Below are 13,897 nucleotides of genomic sequence, written 5' to 3' on the forward strand. Positions count from 1 at the left end.
AGGGCTTACATAGAAGAAGGCATTCGGCGGCTGGTCAGAGATATCTGGCTTGTTAGGCCCGAACAATGGTCAGCGGGCAAGAAAGTGAGACGGGCGGAATGCTGGTGTCTGGACCAAATGAACAAGCGCATGCGCACGCCCCCCCCCCCCCCCCCCCCCCCCCCCCCCCATGGCCGATTCTCACGCGACCATTGCAAACGAACCTTGCGGTTCCTCGCTGAGAAGAAGAAGAAGGAAAATGTTGACTACAGTATTGATCGAGTCAATTTTGATAGGTCTCGAGAACCCCCCTCAAGCGTCTTCCCCTCAGCAGATCCCCTATATGCTCCCTTTCTTTTTCTCGAGGGCTCCTCCCCGCCCTGTCTGTGGTGGCGGGCCAAGCAGGCGATTGTCACTGTGTATTTACAGCACAGTCTAGATGTCAAACCCGGGCAACAAACGAACGGATCAATGCGGCCGTGCTATTAGCGGCTTCATTCTTCGGCCTGGCAGGCTCTCCATGGTTTCCGTTTGTTTCTTGAGATGATATGTCTCCCGGGTCCCATGCATGGATGTCTTTGTGATTTTTCGGTTTTGGGAGAGTTGAGGGCGTGATGAGTGTTGAGAAGTGTTTGTTCGCCGCGGTGGCCGGAACGTGAACCGGCAGGACTCCGTTCGAGTCCCGTGTCGTGTTGCTCCACCTGTCCAGTCTGAAGTGGACCCGAGCATATGTACCTCCACAGTATCGGCATGCACGTCTGGTACGGTGGTACGCTACTAGGTACATCTCCCCGCTGCGCGCCGTACACTTTTTGTCATTAACGCGTCTTGTCACGCACTTTCCCTTGCACTGCACCGCACCGCACCGCATTTGTGAACTTCGTTACGCTGCACTGCACTGCACGACGCACGACGCATATGCGATTATTGTACACTTTTAACGTTACGCTAGAGTTAATACTGCACCACACCTGGTTCAATTTCTGTACTATCGCATGCCTTAGTACGCTTGCCCCCCTAGCAACCGTCGTCACGACTGGCTATTATTTTTTTCCTCTCCCCAATTTCGTTCCTTTTCTTAGACGCGCCACACGAGTTCCGTCAGAGAGCCGTTTGGCCAAAACCATTGTCGTTGCCATTGCCCGTGGAAAGCTGTCCGCGCTACATTCATACTGCCCGCACAACCTGACGCCCTCGACGGTCCCGTGGCGAAGACACACCCGGAGAACCGAACGTTTACTCACGCCCGCTAGCTAGTCTAGTCTATTCCCAGACATTCCCAGTTCCCTCGGCCTGCCCCGATCCTTCGCATATCTCACACTTCTTGACGACTTTCGCGACCGCTCTGCACAGCTTCTTGATCGGAAACACCACTCTAGCTTTCCCAACCACTTGCCTTCTCCATGATCGAATGAAGAAACAGAACAACCACACTACCTTCTCGCAGTAGTATCGAATATATGCTATTACGATAGCGGCGATCGCCTTCAAGAGCTCCCCTCCTCTTCAGATATCGCCATCGGCCCAGGGCCCTTGCCGATTCATTGGCAACCAGCTGGGTTGTCCACGCTCAAGTGTGCCGGGACATTGGCCTTGGATGCTTTCCCAAAACTATCATGATGGACGATATTTCAGACTCCCAGCTGGATGCTACCCAAGACGCTACCCAAGATTCTACCCAAGGTGAGCTTCTTCCCGTAATCCCTACCCTCTGGCATGTGTGATTCTGTATCTCCTTGAACTAACCATCGGGACTTGTTCTGGCAGCCACTCAACCGATCCTCGACCCTCGCCGGCGTGGGGAGCAACACTCGGGCTTTTCTGACGAGACCCTAGCTGATATAATATGCATCCTTATCCCGTATACCGCTGCCGCAAGGGAAGTGGTGGCCAATGCCCCTCCCGAATTCGTCATGGGGCAGAATGATACACGCCAAATCCACATGGACTTCGGCAACGACGACGAACACACGTACGCTCTTCCGGCTACAAACACCTCGGAGCAGCATCTCGCCTTTCGATTCTCGTCTAAACTCAAACAACCGCTCGAAGGCTTTGTTTTTGGACGGAATATCGCAACGTGTGATGTCACCGTCGACCAAGAGCTGAAAAGTGTCAGCAACAAGCACTTCAAGATATACTTCAACGAGCATGGCATTCTCATGATTGAAGACATGTCATTGATTGGCACGTATGTAAACGGGAAATTGGTCCATTCAGGAAAAAAGCGTCAGGAACCGGATCAATATCCTAAAATGTGGACACTGGGGAGCGGATCGGTGATCGAGATTTACAGTTCCCACGCAAAGAAGATTGACGCGGAAAGGCGTCGCGAAGACATTCAATTCCTGGTTAGGGTTCCAAACCGTCATGGCAGACACGCTGAGGCCTACAACGAAAACTTGATCAGATACTTGCAACGAACAGAGGTGGAAGAGGTGGATGTGAACAAGACGATCGTGCCTGGACCAGGGGGGCGGGTAAGGCAATGTCCAAATCCGAGTCTCGGTGCATCTTCTGACACTACACAATGCAGGTTGATATTTTCAGAGACTCTCCGCAGAAACCCAGAGCCCCTGTCATTGTCACGCGTCAGCTGTCGCCATCATTCATGTTTGGGTACGGCGGCGTGAGGACATGGAAGGGGTCCGACAAGTACAACTTTGTAGGCAAAATTGGACAGGGTGCCTTCGCTACAGTGTATATGATTGCCGACAGGATGAATGGACGTCTGTATGCCGCCAAAGAGCTCGAAAAACGGAGGTTCATGAAAAATGGTGTGCTCGACCAAAAGGTCGAGAATGAGATGAAGATCATGCAAACAGTTTCTCATGTAAGTCATCATATCGACTGGATGCTAGAGCTGACACTCCATTTGCATCAAACCGATTTAACATGGCTAACGTCCCAATCTAATCCACAGAAAAACATTGTGCAGTTCAAGGAGCACCTGAATCCCGATGATAAACACCTTTACATAATCATGGAGTTCGTCGCTCAAGGTGACCTGGCAAAGTACATCGGCGCAGAAGGTTTCTTATCCGAGCCAGATACCAAGGAGATAGCGACGCAGTTGGTGGACGCTCTTGCATATCTGCATGCTATGAACATCACTCACCGCGATGTTAAGCCTGACAATATCCTGATGCAATCCCGGGATCCGCTAGTCGTCAAGCTCACAGATTTTGGGCTTTCCAAAATGATCGACGACCACGAGGCAACATTCCTTCGGACGTTCTGCGGTACGTTGCTCTACTGTGCGCCCGAGGTTTATGCAGAGTTTGATGAGTACGACGTATTTGGCCGGCGACAACGGCGTCCAAGCTACCCGCGTCCACCTCGTCGGAATCCGCGATACGATCATAAGGTCGATATCTGGTCCTTGGGTGGTGTTCTATACTTCGCCTTGACCACTCAACCACCATTCCCTGCTACAAATGGTGTCTCTCACACTGAGTTCCTGCACCAGGTCATGACAACTGTACCCAACTTCGACCCACTCATGGACGGGAATGAGCGCGAGACTGTTTCACCCAAGTGCATCGACTTCTTGTCGCAGATGCTCCGTCGGAGGCCTGAAAACCGAGCTAAGGCAAAGGATTTGCTGAAGCATGAATGGCTTTGCACCTCAGATGTCGCGCTGTCCTGCTCACAAGACGGCGGAGTAGATGAACAACTGGAAGCTGGAGCGTCTCAGCTGAGTCTGAGAGACGAATCGGCGGCTACACCAAGAGAAGACGCAGAAGGGGATGTCACCGTTCCGAGTGATGGCGACTGGCTTCAAGAAGAGCTGATCGATGACGAAGGGCATGTCAACGACTTCGAGCATGACAAAGTGAACTATGTCCACAGACCTGCCACCCAAACCGAGCGTTTTTTCGGTGAAGTTGGCCAGTCGGCGCTGGGGAGCCAGGGGGTTGTGGCCCCAGAACGCTTGAACCTGCCCACTACGCCAACTATGCCAACAAACGTAGAAACTCCCAAGCGGTTCAGGTCCAAGATGGAGATACCGGACAGTCAGGCCAACTCTGACGATGAGGAAGAAGAGACTCCGAAGCAAAGTTATCCAAACATGCAGGGGTCACAGCCGCTTCTGGCTGGTTTACGTTCTTCCGTCTCGTCCCACGCGAGCAGGTCAGCCGACGCGGTGAACGACGTCAACTTGGGGGGCAATTCGCAAAGTCTGGAAGGTGCTGAGAGCAGAATGGGCCTACTCGATATGAAGTCCCGCCATGTTACACCGTCGACTGACTCGACGAGAAGCAAACGGAAATCTTCCTTCGCAACAAACACCAATTCACGGTCGTCGATTGAAAACGAGCCCGTATCTAAGAAGCGTCGATCTAACAGGAGGATCAGTTCGATTCTGAACCGGAAGGAAGCGCCCATCGAGAACGAAGATGAGTTGCTCGCCGAGATGCCCAGGGTCCAATCTCATACACTCCAACCACAGGGAAAGTCAATATACTGGCACAATGAGGACTCCTCTACCGCTCATCTGAACTATCCTGAGATGACAATTGCACAATGGAAAGCCTTCGAGACGGCGGCTGAGAACAGGAGCAAGAAATATGGGAAGAAAGAAAAGTTTACGCCAGGGGAAACCCCATTGTGGGCTCTGGCCGAGAAATACTTTCCGCCCATGAGCAAGATCCAGGCAGAACAACCTTCTTTATGGGAATTGGCAAAGGAGATGGGCATTGTGACAGATATATCTCAACCAATTATGGGACCGTTACAGAATGGGGGCGACTTGCAATCATTAAACGAGTCCATACTACCTGGCATTTCGGTCAAACTAAGCAAGTCGATAGTCACCTGGGGTAGGTCGCCAGAGAACACCGAAAGCTATCCCGACGAGCCGAGGATACCAGAATGCGCGTTGAAGATCATGGTTTGGAGGGAAAATTTCAATCCCTCCAAGCACCTTCGGCCCTGGGTTCCTCACTTCGGCGACCACATGGACTTGTATTTCTACGTAGCCACCAAGGCACCCGATGGAATCTTTGTTAACGGCAAACACTTGGCTTCGAACGAGCCCAAAAACCGAAACAGCATCTGCAAGAATTGGATGCGGCTCTACAACGGCGACAGGATTATCGTTCATGTCGACCCCGACGACGACGGCACTCTCGACGACAAGATTGAGCTTATCTTCAACTGCAACTATGGGGGCAGCAGTGTCAGCCGACAAGACGCTTCTGAACACCACAAAACGCCAGAGCTGGTGAGTACAGAGACAGCCAATAAGCTGGACACGGCGTGCGTCAAAGCCGAGAAGAACAGCGAGAAGTGTCGTCCCTTCCTGGAGATGTACCCGCTGGATACCGCGGATTGCGAAGAGCGCGAGGCGCGCCTCGAGTGGGAAGTAAAGTTGTCGGAGAACTTTCAGAAGCAGATTCGAAAGGCCCAGAGGGCCATGTCGCTGACCGGAAGCTATTCCTCTTCTAGTGGCTCCTCTTCCGGCTCGCGGCGGTCCCCACAGATGTCATGGATCGGAGGTCGTATTTGACTGGAGTTTTGGTGGTTTTCTTCGTCTTTGGATATATAAAGGTGGCTGTCATCTGGGGATGGAAAAAATAAATGATCAATTTGTAGGTGTATGGTGTATCCATCTTTATCTACCTTTGCCTTAAGTTGCTGCCCTAAGGAGTTAGTTGTCTTGGTGTCTGGGTTTCGCATCGTGCAGTGCTACATCTATAAATTGAGGTTCTTTTGTAGCGGGAGCAAGACTGATGCCAAACTGGCAGAATTATATCCCAGGAATATAACCGGCCGCCGAAGCGTACATGCCGAGTGAATCGAAATACTATGACTGACAGTTAGAAGTAAGTACCTAGATGCCATCATTTCCACCATTCCCCCTCGTAATACCACAACATGTGAGAACGTTTCAAACACCAAGTCGTGAACAGCAACAAGTCATGCGACAAGCAGGTACAGTCCATCACCACTTCCGGAAGTAAAACACTCCGAGCCCTGACTCCATCCAGACAAGCCAGCAGCTGCCGGACCGTACCCTCTTCCCTTGCTTGCTTGCCACGGCTACCATGCCACTCTCACTCCTTCATCCGATCTCAAGCCCAACCCTTCCGTGATGACGATACGCAAATAAGGGACCTGGTTAATCCCTTTGTTCCTAGTAACAACAACAACAACAACAACAACAACAAGCTTGGTCAGACGGCACAGTGGTCTGTCTATCCACAAGGGTGCTCATATGTTCATAGAATAGACAGTTATATAAAGAAGGCTCGCTTGCTACTAACATAACATGGAGGTGAATGAAAAACACCAAAACAAGAAAGAAAGATTCATGATCAACCGCTATATGGACATTATGGACTTCCTTGCTCCTAAGAGAGTGATCCAACAGTAGGTAGAAGAGGTAAGATGAAGACGACCAACCGAAAAGGGAACGAACACGTGGAAGAATATTGAGAAGAAGTTATAAAAATAAGAATAGTAAAAATAAACCGCCGACGATGTCATATCCGTGCTTTTTAACCAAGACGGCCAAAATGCCAACCCGTTCGTTACCTGGAGTCATGTGTGCCTACTTTGGACACTCCCGTTCCTTCCATTCCTTCCTTCGGAGAAATGGGCTGCTCACACCCTCCACCCAATAGCCCCTTCTTCTCAACTCACGTCATAGGTCATTCTCAACGAGGCAATCTCAAAGTCGCCGGTACCGGATCAAAGACTCCCGCCATGTCCATGGCCGCCGTGACCATGACCATTTCCGTGGCCGCCAGTAAGGCCATCATCCCCCCACCCCAAATCCATTCCACACGCCTCTATACCTTCTATACCATCCATGTTCCCCATCGCCATGATCGACTGTAGCACACTATCGGGCGTCATACCATCACCACTGCCCACGCCAATGTTCATACCCATCCCGTGGGTACCATTATTGTTGGGGTCACTCCCAGTGTGGTGGTGATGGTGGTGGTGGTGACGCTGTGGCTGCTGTTGACCGTCAGACATCGTCCTCGCCAACGCCGGGTTCGTCCTATTGCCCGGCGCTATCCCGACGCCAGGCATTCCGAAGATGGTGGGGTCGAGGAAAAACCCGACGGCTGCGGCGGGGTCTGGATTGGTGTCTAGAGCAGTGCTGGTGGCGGTGGTGGTGGTGGTTGTAGTGACAGTAATGGGGACAGTGGTAGCGGTGGTTGTAGTAGGATGCGAAGAAGAGCCAGGCGTCACGGGACTGGTGCTGTTGTTATGGTTGTTCTCAAACAACATGGAGGAGGACCCTCCTGATCCGCTCATGTGTCTACTGCTGTTGTTGTTGGGCGCCAGTCCATGCCCTTGTCCTTGTCCTTGTGCTTGTCCGTGTCCGTGTCCCTGTCCATGCCCTTGCTGGTGATGATGAGGATGGTGGTGTGGTTGTTGATGCATTTGGTGATACATATGTTGATGATGGTCCGAAGAAGACGTGCTGGAATTGGGCGTGTGCTGGTTAGAGTTTGGTGAAGGAGTGGACAGCGGGACGCCGTTGCTGCTTCCGCCGGTGTCCCTATCGAGAGGAGGGTGGGCATGGTAATTTGGAGGTAGCGATATGTTGTTGGGCACCATGCCGTGAAGAGACGTGGCAAAGGGTAAACCGTCTGTCCTGGCAGGACCATCCCCGTGTTGGCCGCCGGCTGGAGGAATGGGATTTCGTTGCTCGGCTGACGATGACCAATCTGAGGCGGTATTCCTGCTTGAGCCTGGGAGCTGAACGAGAGGGTCGTTCAGATCAACGGGTTCGACTAGGTTGGGAGCGTTGGCGGGGTTTCCGTCGTCTTCAACGGTTCGGAGAAATTGACATTCCTGGCGGTAGATGTTATCCTGTGTTGTCTGCGTCCCGAGTCCAGTCCCCGGATTCACGTGAGCTCGTGATGACTGCGGATGTTGACGGGTCTCGTTAGTATGTCTAAATCTAGGGACATGTGGAGGATACAGCTCGCAATACTCACACCATCGCTACTTCTGCAAAAGGCGTTTTTGAGCTTGGGAACCTTGGCACCCAGAGCTTCAAGGTCTACATCAAGCTGTACTACAAAGGACTCGGTGAGAGGATTCTTTCGCTTCAATGCGTTCATGGCTGATAGCAGAAACCGAAGTGAGTCGGCTACCTGGCTATCGTCCGGCCGGCTTTTGAGAAACTGGACGAATACTCTTGCTGCAACATAAAGACAAAAGGAGATAAACGGATTCAACTGTTCGAGAAAAGAAAAAAAAGTCAGTCCAACGACGGATAATGACCAGGGGGAATGAAACGTACCCTATCCAGGTCAAGGTGAGAGGCCATCTTCATGATGCTTGCAATCTCGTGGGCTGAGGTGATACATCTCATCTTACACTCAGTACCGACGCTGGCAGGCAGGTTGTTTGTCTCTGCCTTGAATATAGCTGCCTGATGCAGACAGATAGTCGACGTGTGAATGCACATATTCGTGAAGACGACGTTTGGATTTCCCAGGCCCTGCGGCAGTCTAAGGGAAGATGGTATACAAAGCGAGACGTTAAGGAGGATGTTGTCCATGTTTCTGTGTCTCTTCCAAAATTCGCCATTGAGGTCATGATCTCGGTCGTCTTGGTCCGGCCGGTGGAGGTGGATGAGGTTCCTGCCAAAGAGGTACGCCAGGAGGATGACACCGCCAAAAGACGATAACTTACCAGGACCTGTGTTGACTGTCACGTCATGCAGGCTCTGGGTCTCCTCAGGACGACTCAAGTCGTAAGCCTCGTCGGAGGCTGGAAGGTCAGTAAGAATGTCTTTTTCGTCAATGATCATCGGCCAACCCGTCCCGATGCTGGCGTAACGGTCCTGACAGAAGGCCATCCAAAAGGTCCGTCGACGCTCTTCCTTTTCTGTCCAATCTCGGGCGGGCGGTAAGCACTGTTTTACCTGCAAGCCAGCACCATCAACTCGATGGAGGTCCATCCTAAAAGAGAGTGAGTACGTGATACAAGCTGGGGCAGGGGCTTGTGTTGAAACTTGACCTACATCTGGCATAATCGTACGGCTGAGCCTGTACTCATCCACGCTCGCGGGAAATACATCCATTTGAACTCGTAGGATGCCAGCAGCACATGAGTCTGGCAGTGTGACACAGTTATCATGTGCTCTCCAAAGCCCTTGATGGTATCCAACTCCAAATACTTCCTGGCCCTTCGGTAGAACAATTCCTTGAGACCGAGGAACCGCTCTGTGACGGCGCAGGCAAGTGTCCACATAGCATAGCGTAAACACACTGGTGGTCGCTGATTTGGGGCCCTGCGATATAACGCGTGGTCAGCAAGCCCATGTCTAACTTTGCACTGTGCGAAGAAACAAAACATAGTTGCTGGATGCCCCTGATGGTTGGCCAAAGACTTGAAGAGTTGGGCAAGTTGTCTTACAGATTCATCGCATGGAAGTAGCGGGCGCGATGTATCATGGGAAGGGAAGGATGTATCTTGTCAAAGTAGACTTGGTGCCTATTCCAAAGTTCGTTAGCAGGATTAGCAAGATAACGGGGCACTCACTCCTCGTAAACATCGTGAGAGTGACTTACAACTCGTCGATGGTCTCCTGGGACGGTAGCGGTTCCTCAAGTTCCAGGCCTATCATTTCCCAGGTAAAGTCGCCGCCCATACTGTTCATGCCCAGTCCCAAGTTGTTGCCCAAGTTGAAGTCATCCAATCCTCCGCTGGCCGAATCGCCATGAAACTGCCACTGATCCATACCGCCCCCAGTTGCCATCCCACGCGAACGGTCCGGAACGTTAAAGTTGGCGGCGGCAGCAGCATGTTGACTTGGTTGGCTGGGTCCACCACCATCGATGATATTGGGTGCTATTGAGGTACCCTCCGCAGCCAGTCTCGACGCTTCCTGCGTCTTCACCAAAGCCTCAACTTGCTCTGCGAGCAAAAAAAGACGAGTCAGCAAACGTGCTCTCATAACTGAAGCCACGGGACGGACAAGACGGTTTGTAAAACAGCGCACTTAGTTTTTCCGCCAAGGCCTTGAGATGACCCTTCTTCGGGCCACTCTTCTTTCTCCTCTCATCGTAGGCGCACACATGGCCGAGACGCGAGCAAGTACTGCAACTTGGCTTTGTGCCATCGCACTTGAGTTTCCTCCTTCGGCATATCTCGCATGCCAGTCTTTTTTGCTTTGGGGTACTAGAGTTCGCCCCAGCAGTCGCACCCCCTGCAGTCCCTTCCATGTCGGTGAGCTTGTCGTTGTGGGCGTTCGATGCCATTATCGTATCCGTGGAGTTGGAGGATGAGGATGCCATGTCGAAATTACGTGATATGAGGCGAACAAAGGACTTAGGTCGTCCAAAGAGCAGCGAATTTCTTAACGTTCTGCTTGACGGCTAAGAGAAGCTCATTGCTGACTGCGGAAGATGTACAGTAAGTGCACCTGCTTCTGTCCAGGCAGCCAGACGAATACGCAATGGTGAGAATCGAGGCAGCCCGAAGTTTGAAGTTTAAAGGTTCAAGTCAATCGAACGAATGATACTGTTGCTGCTGTCTTGAGCCACTTTCTGAGGTATAGAGCTTTCGGTGACACTGAATAGTCCTGCCTCTGAGCGGGATGGTGTTGGAGCTGTGGGTCAAGTAAGCAAACGAAGACAGGTCGACAAGTGGACGGCTGATCTGATGTGGGTTGAGAGGGCAGGAATTAGGGTCTGGAGTACGAGAAGCTTACCTACCTTGGGTAGCTACGTCGAGTCTACCTATCGTTTGTCCGGATTGATAAAGTAGTCGAAGCGGCTTGTGAATGTTGGTTCAACAGAGGAAGGATGTTTCCCCACCGATTAACTTACAAACAAAACGTTCCGTCGTTTGAGTGGATGGTTGGCCGCGGCGGCCGTTGACCATGAGGGAGCGTAAACTCCTAGGCCACCTAGACCCAGGCACGTCAGGGCCAATCTAGAGCCAGATAATGGTAGTATTCCGGCTACTTCCGTTCCCTTGTACACTACAGAATACCTTGCCTACTGGACCTGTGGAACGCTCTGGCTGATGTGAATGGGTACCTCAACTGCTACCCTGTCTATAGACTAAAATGTGGATGACTGTTAGGGAACGGGATCTAGAAGCTTGGCAACACGTTAACATCAGTCCCCGAAGCCATGCCCAGCTGGTATGCGCCTTTGGCTACTGCTACCTACTATAAAGTAGTCTGTGGTCTCCTCGTCGCCATGCCTTTGCCAAGGTCAGCGTTATTCTGACAGAGTGTCGTACAAGGCGTGGAAGTGGCTCAGCTGGTCACTGGCACTTCCTGTTCAGGCTGGTTGACCACGGGAAGTCGGGTTTGGTCCCTTATAGAAATGAACAGTGGCCCGAAGGGTAAAGCGCTGGGCTCTGCTACTGTTGATGGCAGTGTTTTTGTGCTTGATGGATACTCGCAGACGAGATCATCCAATAACTCCAAGGGTATATAAAACTCGCGGTATGTGAGGGACGCTCGTCGCGTGTAGCCTGAAGGCGTGCTTTGCTGGAATTGTGTACTTGACACCTGAACCCCTGATATTAGCGCACTGCGTATCCAGTCTGATCATCCCTGTTGTGGCTAGATTATTAATAGCTCTGCCCAATCCAATTCGACGGAGTTCCCCCCTTACCTGTCGAAATCCGGACTTGGATCCGCTGCGGCTTACCCTTTCTCTTACCTACCATATAGCCTCTGAGAACTCTGGAAGCTTTCTCTAAAGACACTGGAATAATTCGCGATCGCTTGAGAAAACAGAAAGTCAAAGCACGGAAACGATAATTCTTTAGCTATCTGAATCATGAAAGTCACCAAAGACCGGTGGGTTTGCACCCACGGTGTAGATCCGGGGACCCGTCTCTGTTCTCCCGTCTTGATAGCTGTCAACGTGCAGCCATATGTATATTTCCCTGGTTCCCCCCGGACGGAACTGCCTTGACTCTTCCATCATTGAGATTTGGCGGTCCGGTGGTCTTCCATCACGGTTTCCGCTTGGCAGGAAGAACCTCGTTGTAACTGCCTATTGCGGTATGTCTCCCAACAAAGCCTCTGGATCAACTCAGCCGAGACCGACTGGATCCGGTAAGTTGGACACCCATTGATCACTCTCGTTGCATGCGTGGGGTATGGCATAGTCCATCAGCTGTATGCTACTGATGCGATCAATCCGACAAGGCATGGCCAAGGACGAGTTTTGGCCTTTTGCTGTTGGACGGCGCCCATAGCGCGCTCATTCTACTGTTAAGCGCCGGAAAACTTGTAGAGCATTACGCTCTGCAGAGACTGCTCACTTCCTATCAGTGTCCACGCCGATGATGCGGAGTACGCCTAGATCACTGTAAGCAAGGCAGTATCTAGTAGGTGCCCATGCCACTGCCTCACAAGCACCGGCTGTCTTGAAGGTGTGGACATGCTCGCCCGTCTCTGTATGAGTAACTTCCAAGCTACCACCTATTGAGCGAGTTAGCATTCTCACTCATGAGTGGATGGCCAAAGAGTAGCTGACATACCTTCTTCGCAGCCACCAACCACATAACTACCATCAAATGTGAAGCCTATGGATGTGGTTAGCAAACGAAACAACTCGGGCGAGCAAACTGGGTAAGGTACTTATGCTCTTGACGGGCCCAACCATGCGGGTTACTGTCCGCTGGCAGATCCAGTCTTTGGTATCAAACAAGGCAATGATGGAATCGGCGCCTCCCGTTGCCAGGTATTTGCCGGTGGGAGAGAGCTCAGCCGTTAGGCAAGAAGCCGTATGGCCTTTGAGCGTGAATTCGGTTGGCTCGCCCTCTGGGACGGCGTGATTAACATGCAGGACAGGTTCAAAGTCAGGGTAGGACAAAATGCGTATCCTTCCTTCGCTGGTGGGCAGGAACACCTTGTCGCCACTCCAACAGAAGGCCATCTGGTTTGTACCGACCGGTTGATGGTGGGTCGAAACGATGGAAGACTGAGAGGGCAGGATGTGGAACAGATCGCCATTCTGAACAAATGGGTCAGCCTGTGGACTTCTTCTGGGAACTCTGAAAACACCTACCTTGCTACCAACGAGTAACGAGGATCCATCAGGAGCCCAGGCCAGGGACGTGGCGTGTCCAGAAACCTTGACCTCGTTGACACATGCCTTGGTCCTTACGTCCCAGATCTTGACAGCGCCATCGCTGCTGACGCTGCAGAGCTCTGCATCCTTGACGGGATTGAAGGCGACTTTTTCAATTGGAGCAGCATGACCTTTGAGTTCAGTTGAGAATTTGACATTGGGCTTCTCGGGATTCCAGACGCGAAGTGTCTTGTCAATAGCACCAGTGGCAATAAGAGTTCCCAACGGGTTCCATGCTATTGTGCTTAGGCTAGGTAGTAACCACTGTTAGCCATGAGGATACATTAACATGGATGAGGTGTAATCAAGATAGGCGAAGTACCTGTGATGGCTTCCACCACCGCCCCGAGGCCCAGAGGTGGTGTCGTTGTAGGACTGGCTCTTCAAAGGTCCAAAGTATGCCGGGAACTTATCCTTGGACAAGCTATATCTGGGGCGTAGGAGCGGCGCCATGCTTTCGTCCTAACTGTTTGTCTTCAAGATGAGCTGTCAATTTAGTGCAGCCTTTTGGGTACGTCCGAAAGACCAAGATGGTGGAGGTGGCTATAAATGTGGTTAGCTGCCTTCGTACTGGGTGAGGCTAAAGTCGATTGTTTCAAGTCACAGATCGAAGAAAATGATTTGTGGGCAGGTAAGTGCAAATGGTATGTGCCGCACAGGTCGGTGGACGAGAACAATGGCCTCAAAGGATACCTAGTGAGAAAGGTGTGGAGGGAGGGGCATGCCTGGATGGATGTTGAGTGAAGAAGTTGAAGTTGAGATGCCCGCTGCTCTGTTGTTTATCCAGTCGTTAGGTCGGTGATGGATTGCATCGCAATTTGCTGTTTATGCACTAACGC

The 13,897-nt window shown here is 51.7% G+C and overlaps 3 protein-coding genes across 3 annotated transcripts; 1 reads left to right on the forward strand and 2 right to left on the reverse strand.

Moving 5' to 3' along the window:
• The first annotated feature begins 709 nt into the window (after positions 1-709).
• On the forward strand, positions 710-6,152 carry SMAC4_04266 (uncharacterized protein). The gene is made up of 5 exons (XM_003350914.2): positions 710-1,662; positions 1,747-2,170; positions 2,252-2,459; positions 2,516-2,812; positions 2,903-6,152. The coding sequence occupies exons 1-5, from the start codon at positions 1,596-1,598 to the stop codon at positions 5,489-5,491; spliced, it is 3,585 nt and encodes a 1,194-aa protein (XP_003350962.2). The 5' UTR covers positions 710-1,595; the 3' UTR covers positions 5,492-6,152.
• Positions 6,153-6,168: 16 nt separating this feature from the next.
• On the reverse strand, positions 6,169-10,738 carry SMAC4_04265 (uncharacterized protein). Its single transcript, XM_066090083.1, has 8 exons — positions 10,674-10,738; positions 9,959-10,567; positions 9,528-9,873; positions 9,373-9,450; positions 8,978-9,247; positions 8,252-8,915; positions 7,944-8,186; positions 6,169-7,869 (listed from the first exon to the last, which is right to left on the reverse strand). The coding sequence occupies exons 2-8, from the start codon at positions 10,251-10,253 to the stop codon at positions 6,676-6,678; spliced, it is 3,090 nt and encodes a 1,029-aa protein (XP_065945629.1). The 5' UTR covers positions 10,254-10,567; positions 10,674-10,738; the 3' UTR covers positions 6,169-6,675.
• Positions 10,739-11,725: 987 nt separating this feature from the next.
• SMAC4_04264 (uncharacterized protein) lies at positions 11,726-13,810 on the reverse strand. Its single transcript, XM_003350912.2, has 5 exons — positions 13,381-13,810; positions 12,996-13,308; positions 12,566-12,941; positions 12,466-12,510; positions 11,726-12,406 (listed from the first exon to the last, which is right to left on the reverse strand). Exons 1-5 carry the CDS (start codon positions 13,509-13,511, stop codon positions 12,243-12,245), a joined length of 1,029 nt encoding a protein of 342 aa, XP_003350960.1. The 5' UTR covers positions 13,512-13,810; the 3' UTR covers positions 11,726-12,242.
• Between the last annotated feature and the right edge of the window lie 87 nt (positions 13,811-13,897).

Source organism: Sordaria macrospora, chromosome 1, assembly GCF_033870435.1.
Source record: "Sordaria macrospora chromosome 1, complete sequence".
NCBI classification, from domain to species: domain Eukaryota; kingdom Fungi; phylum Ascomycota; class Sordariomycetes; order Sordariales; family Sordariaceae; genus Sordaria; species Sordaria macrospora.

What these genes read in the sequence shown, in the direction of transcription:
- SMAC4_04266 (XM_003350914.2), top strand. Translation starts at nt 1,596, where the DNA reads ATGATGGACGATATTTCAGACTCCCAGCTGGATGCTACCCAAGACGCT. An exon ending in GACATGTCATTGATTGGCAC is followed by an intron (nt 2,171 to 2,251) that starts GTATGTAAACGG and finishes GACACTGGGGAG; the next exon opens with CGGATCGGTGATCGAGATTT. An exon ending in TGCCTGGACCAGGGGGGCGG is followed by an intron (nt 2,460 to 2,515) that starts GTAAGGCAATGT and finishes TACACAATGCAG; the next exon opens with GTTGATATTTTCAGAGACTC.
- SMAC4_04265 (XM_066090083.1), bottom strand. Translation starts at nt 10,253, where the DNA reads ATGGCATCCTCATCCTCCAACTCCACGGATACGATAATGGCATCGAAC. An exon ending in TACTTCCATGCGATGAATCT is followed by an intron (nt 9,248 to 9,372) that starts GTAAGACAACTT and finishes GTTATATCGCAG; the next exon opens with GGCCCCAAATCAGCGACCAC. An exon ending in TTTGCAGAAGTAGCGATGGT is followed by an intron (nt 7,870 to 7,943) that starts GTGAGTATTGCG and finishes CAACATCCGCAG; the next exon opens with TCATCACGAGCTCACGTGAA.
- SMAC4_04264 (XM_003350912.2), bottom strand. Translation starts at nt 13,511, where the DNA reads ATGGCGCCGCTCCTACGCCCCAGATATAGCTTGTCCAAGGATAAGTTC. An exon ending in GGTGGTGGAAGCCATCACAG is followed by an intron (nt 13,309 to 13,380) that starts GTACTTCGCCTA and finishes GTTACTACCTAG; the next exon opens with CCTAAGCACAATAGCATGGA. An exon ending in TGGGCCCGTCAAGAGCATAA is followed by an intron (nt 12,511 to 12,565) that starts GTACCTTACCCA and finishes CCACATCCATAG; the next exon opens with GCTTCACATTTGATGGTAGT.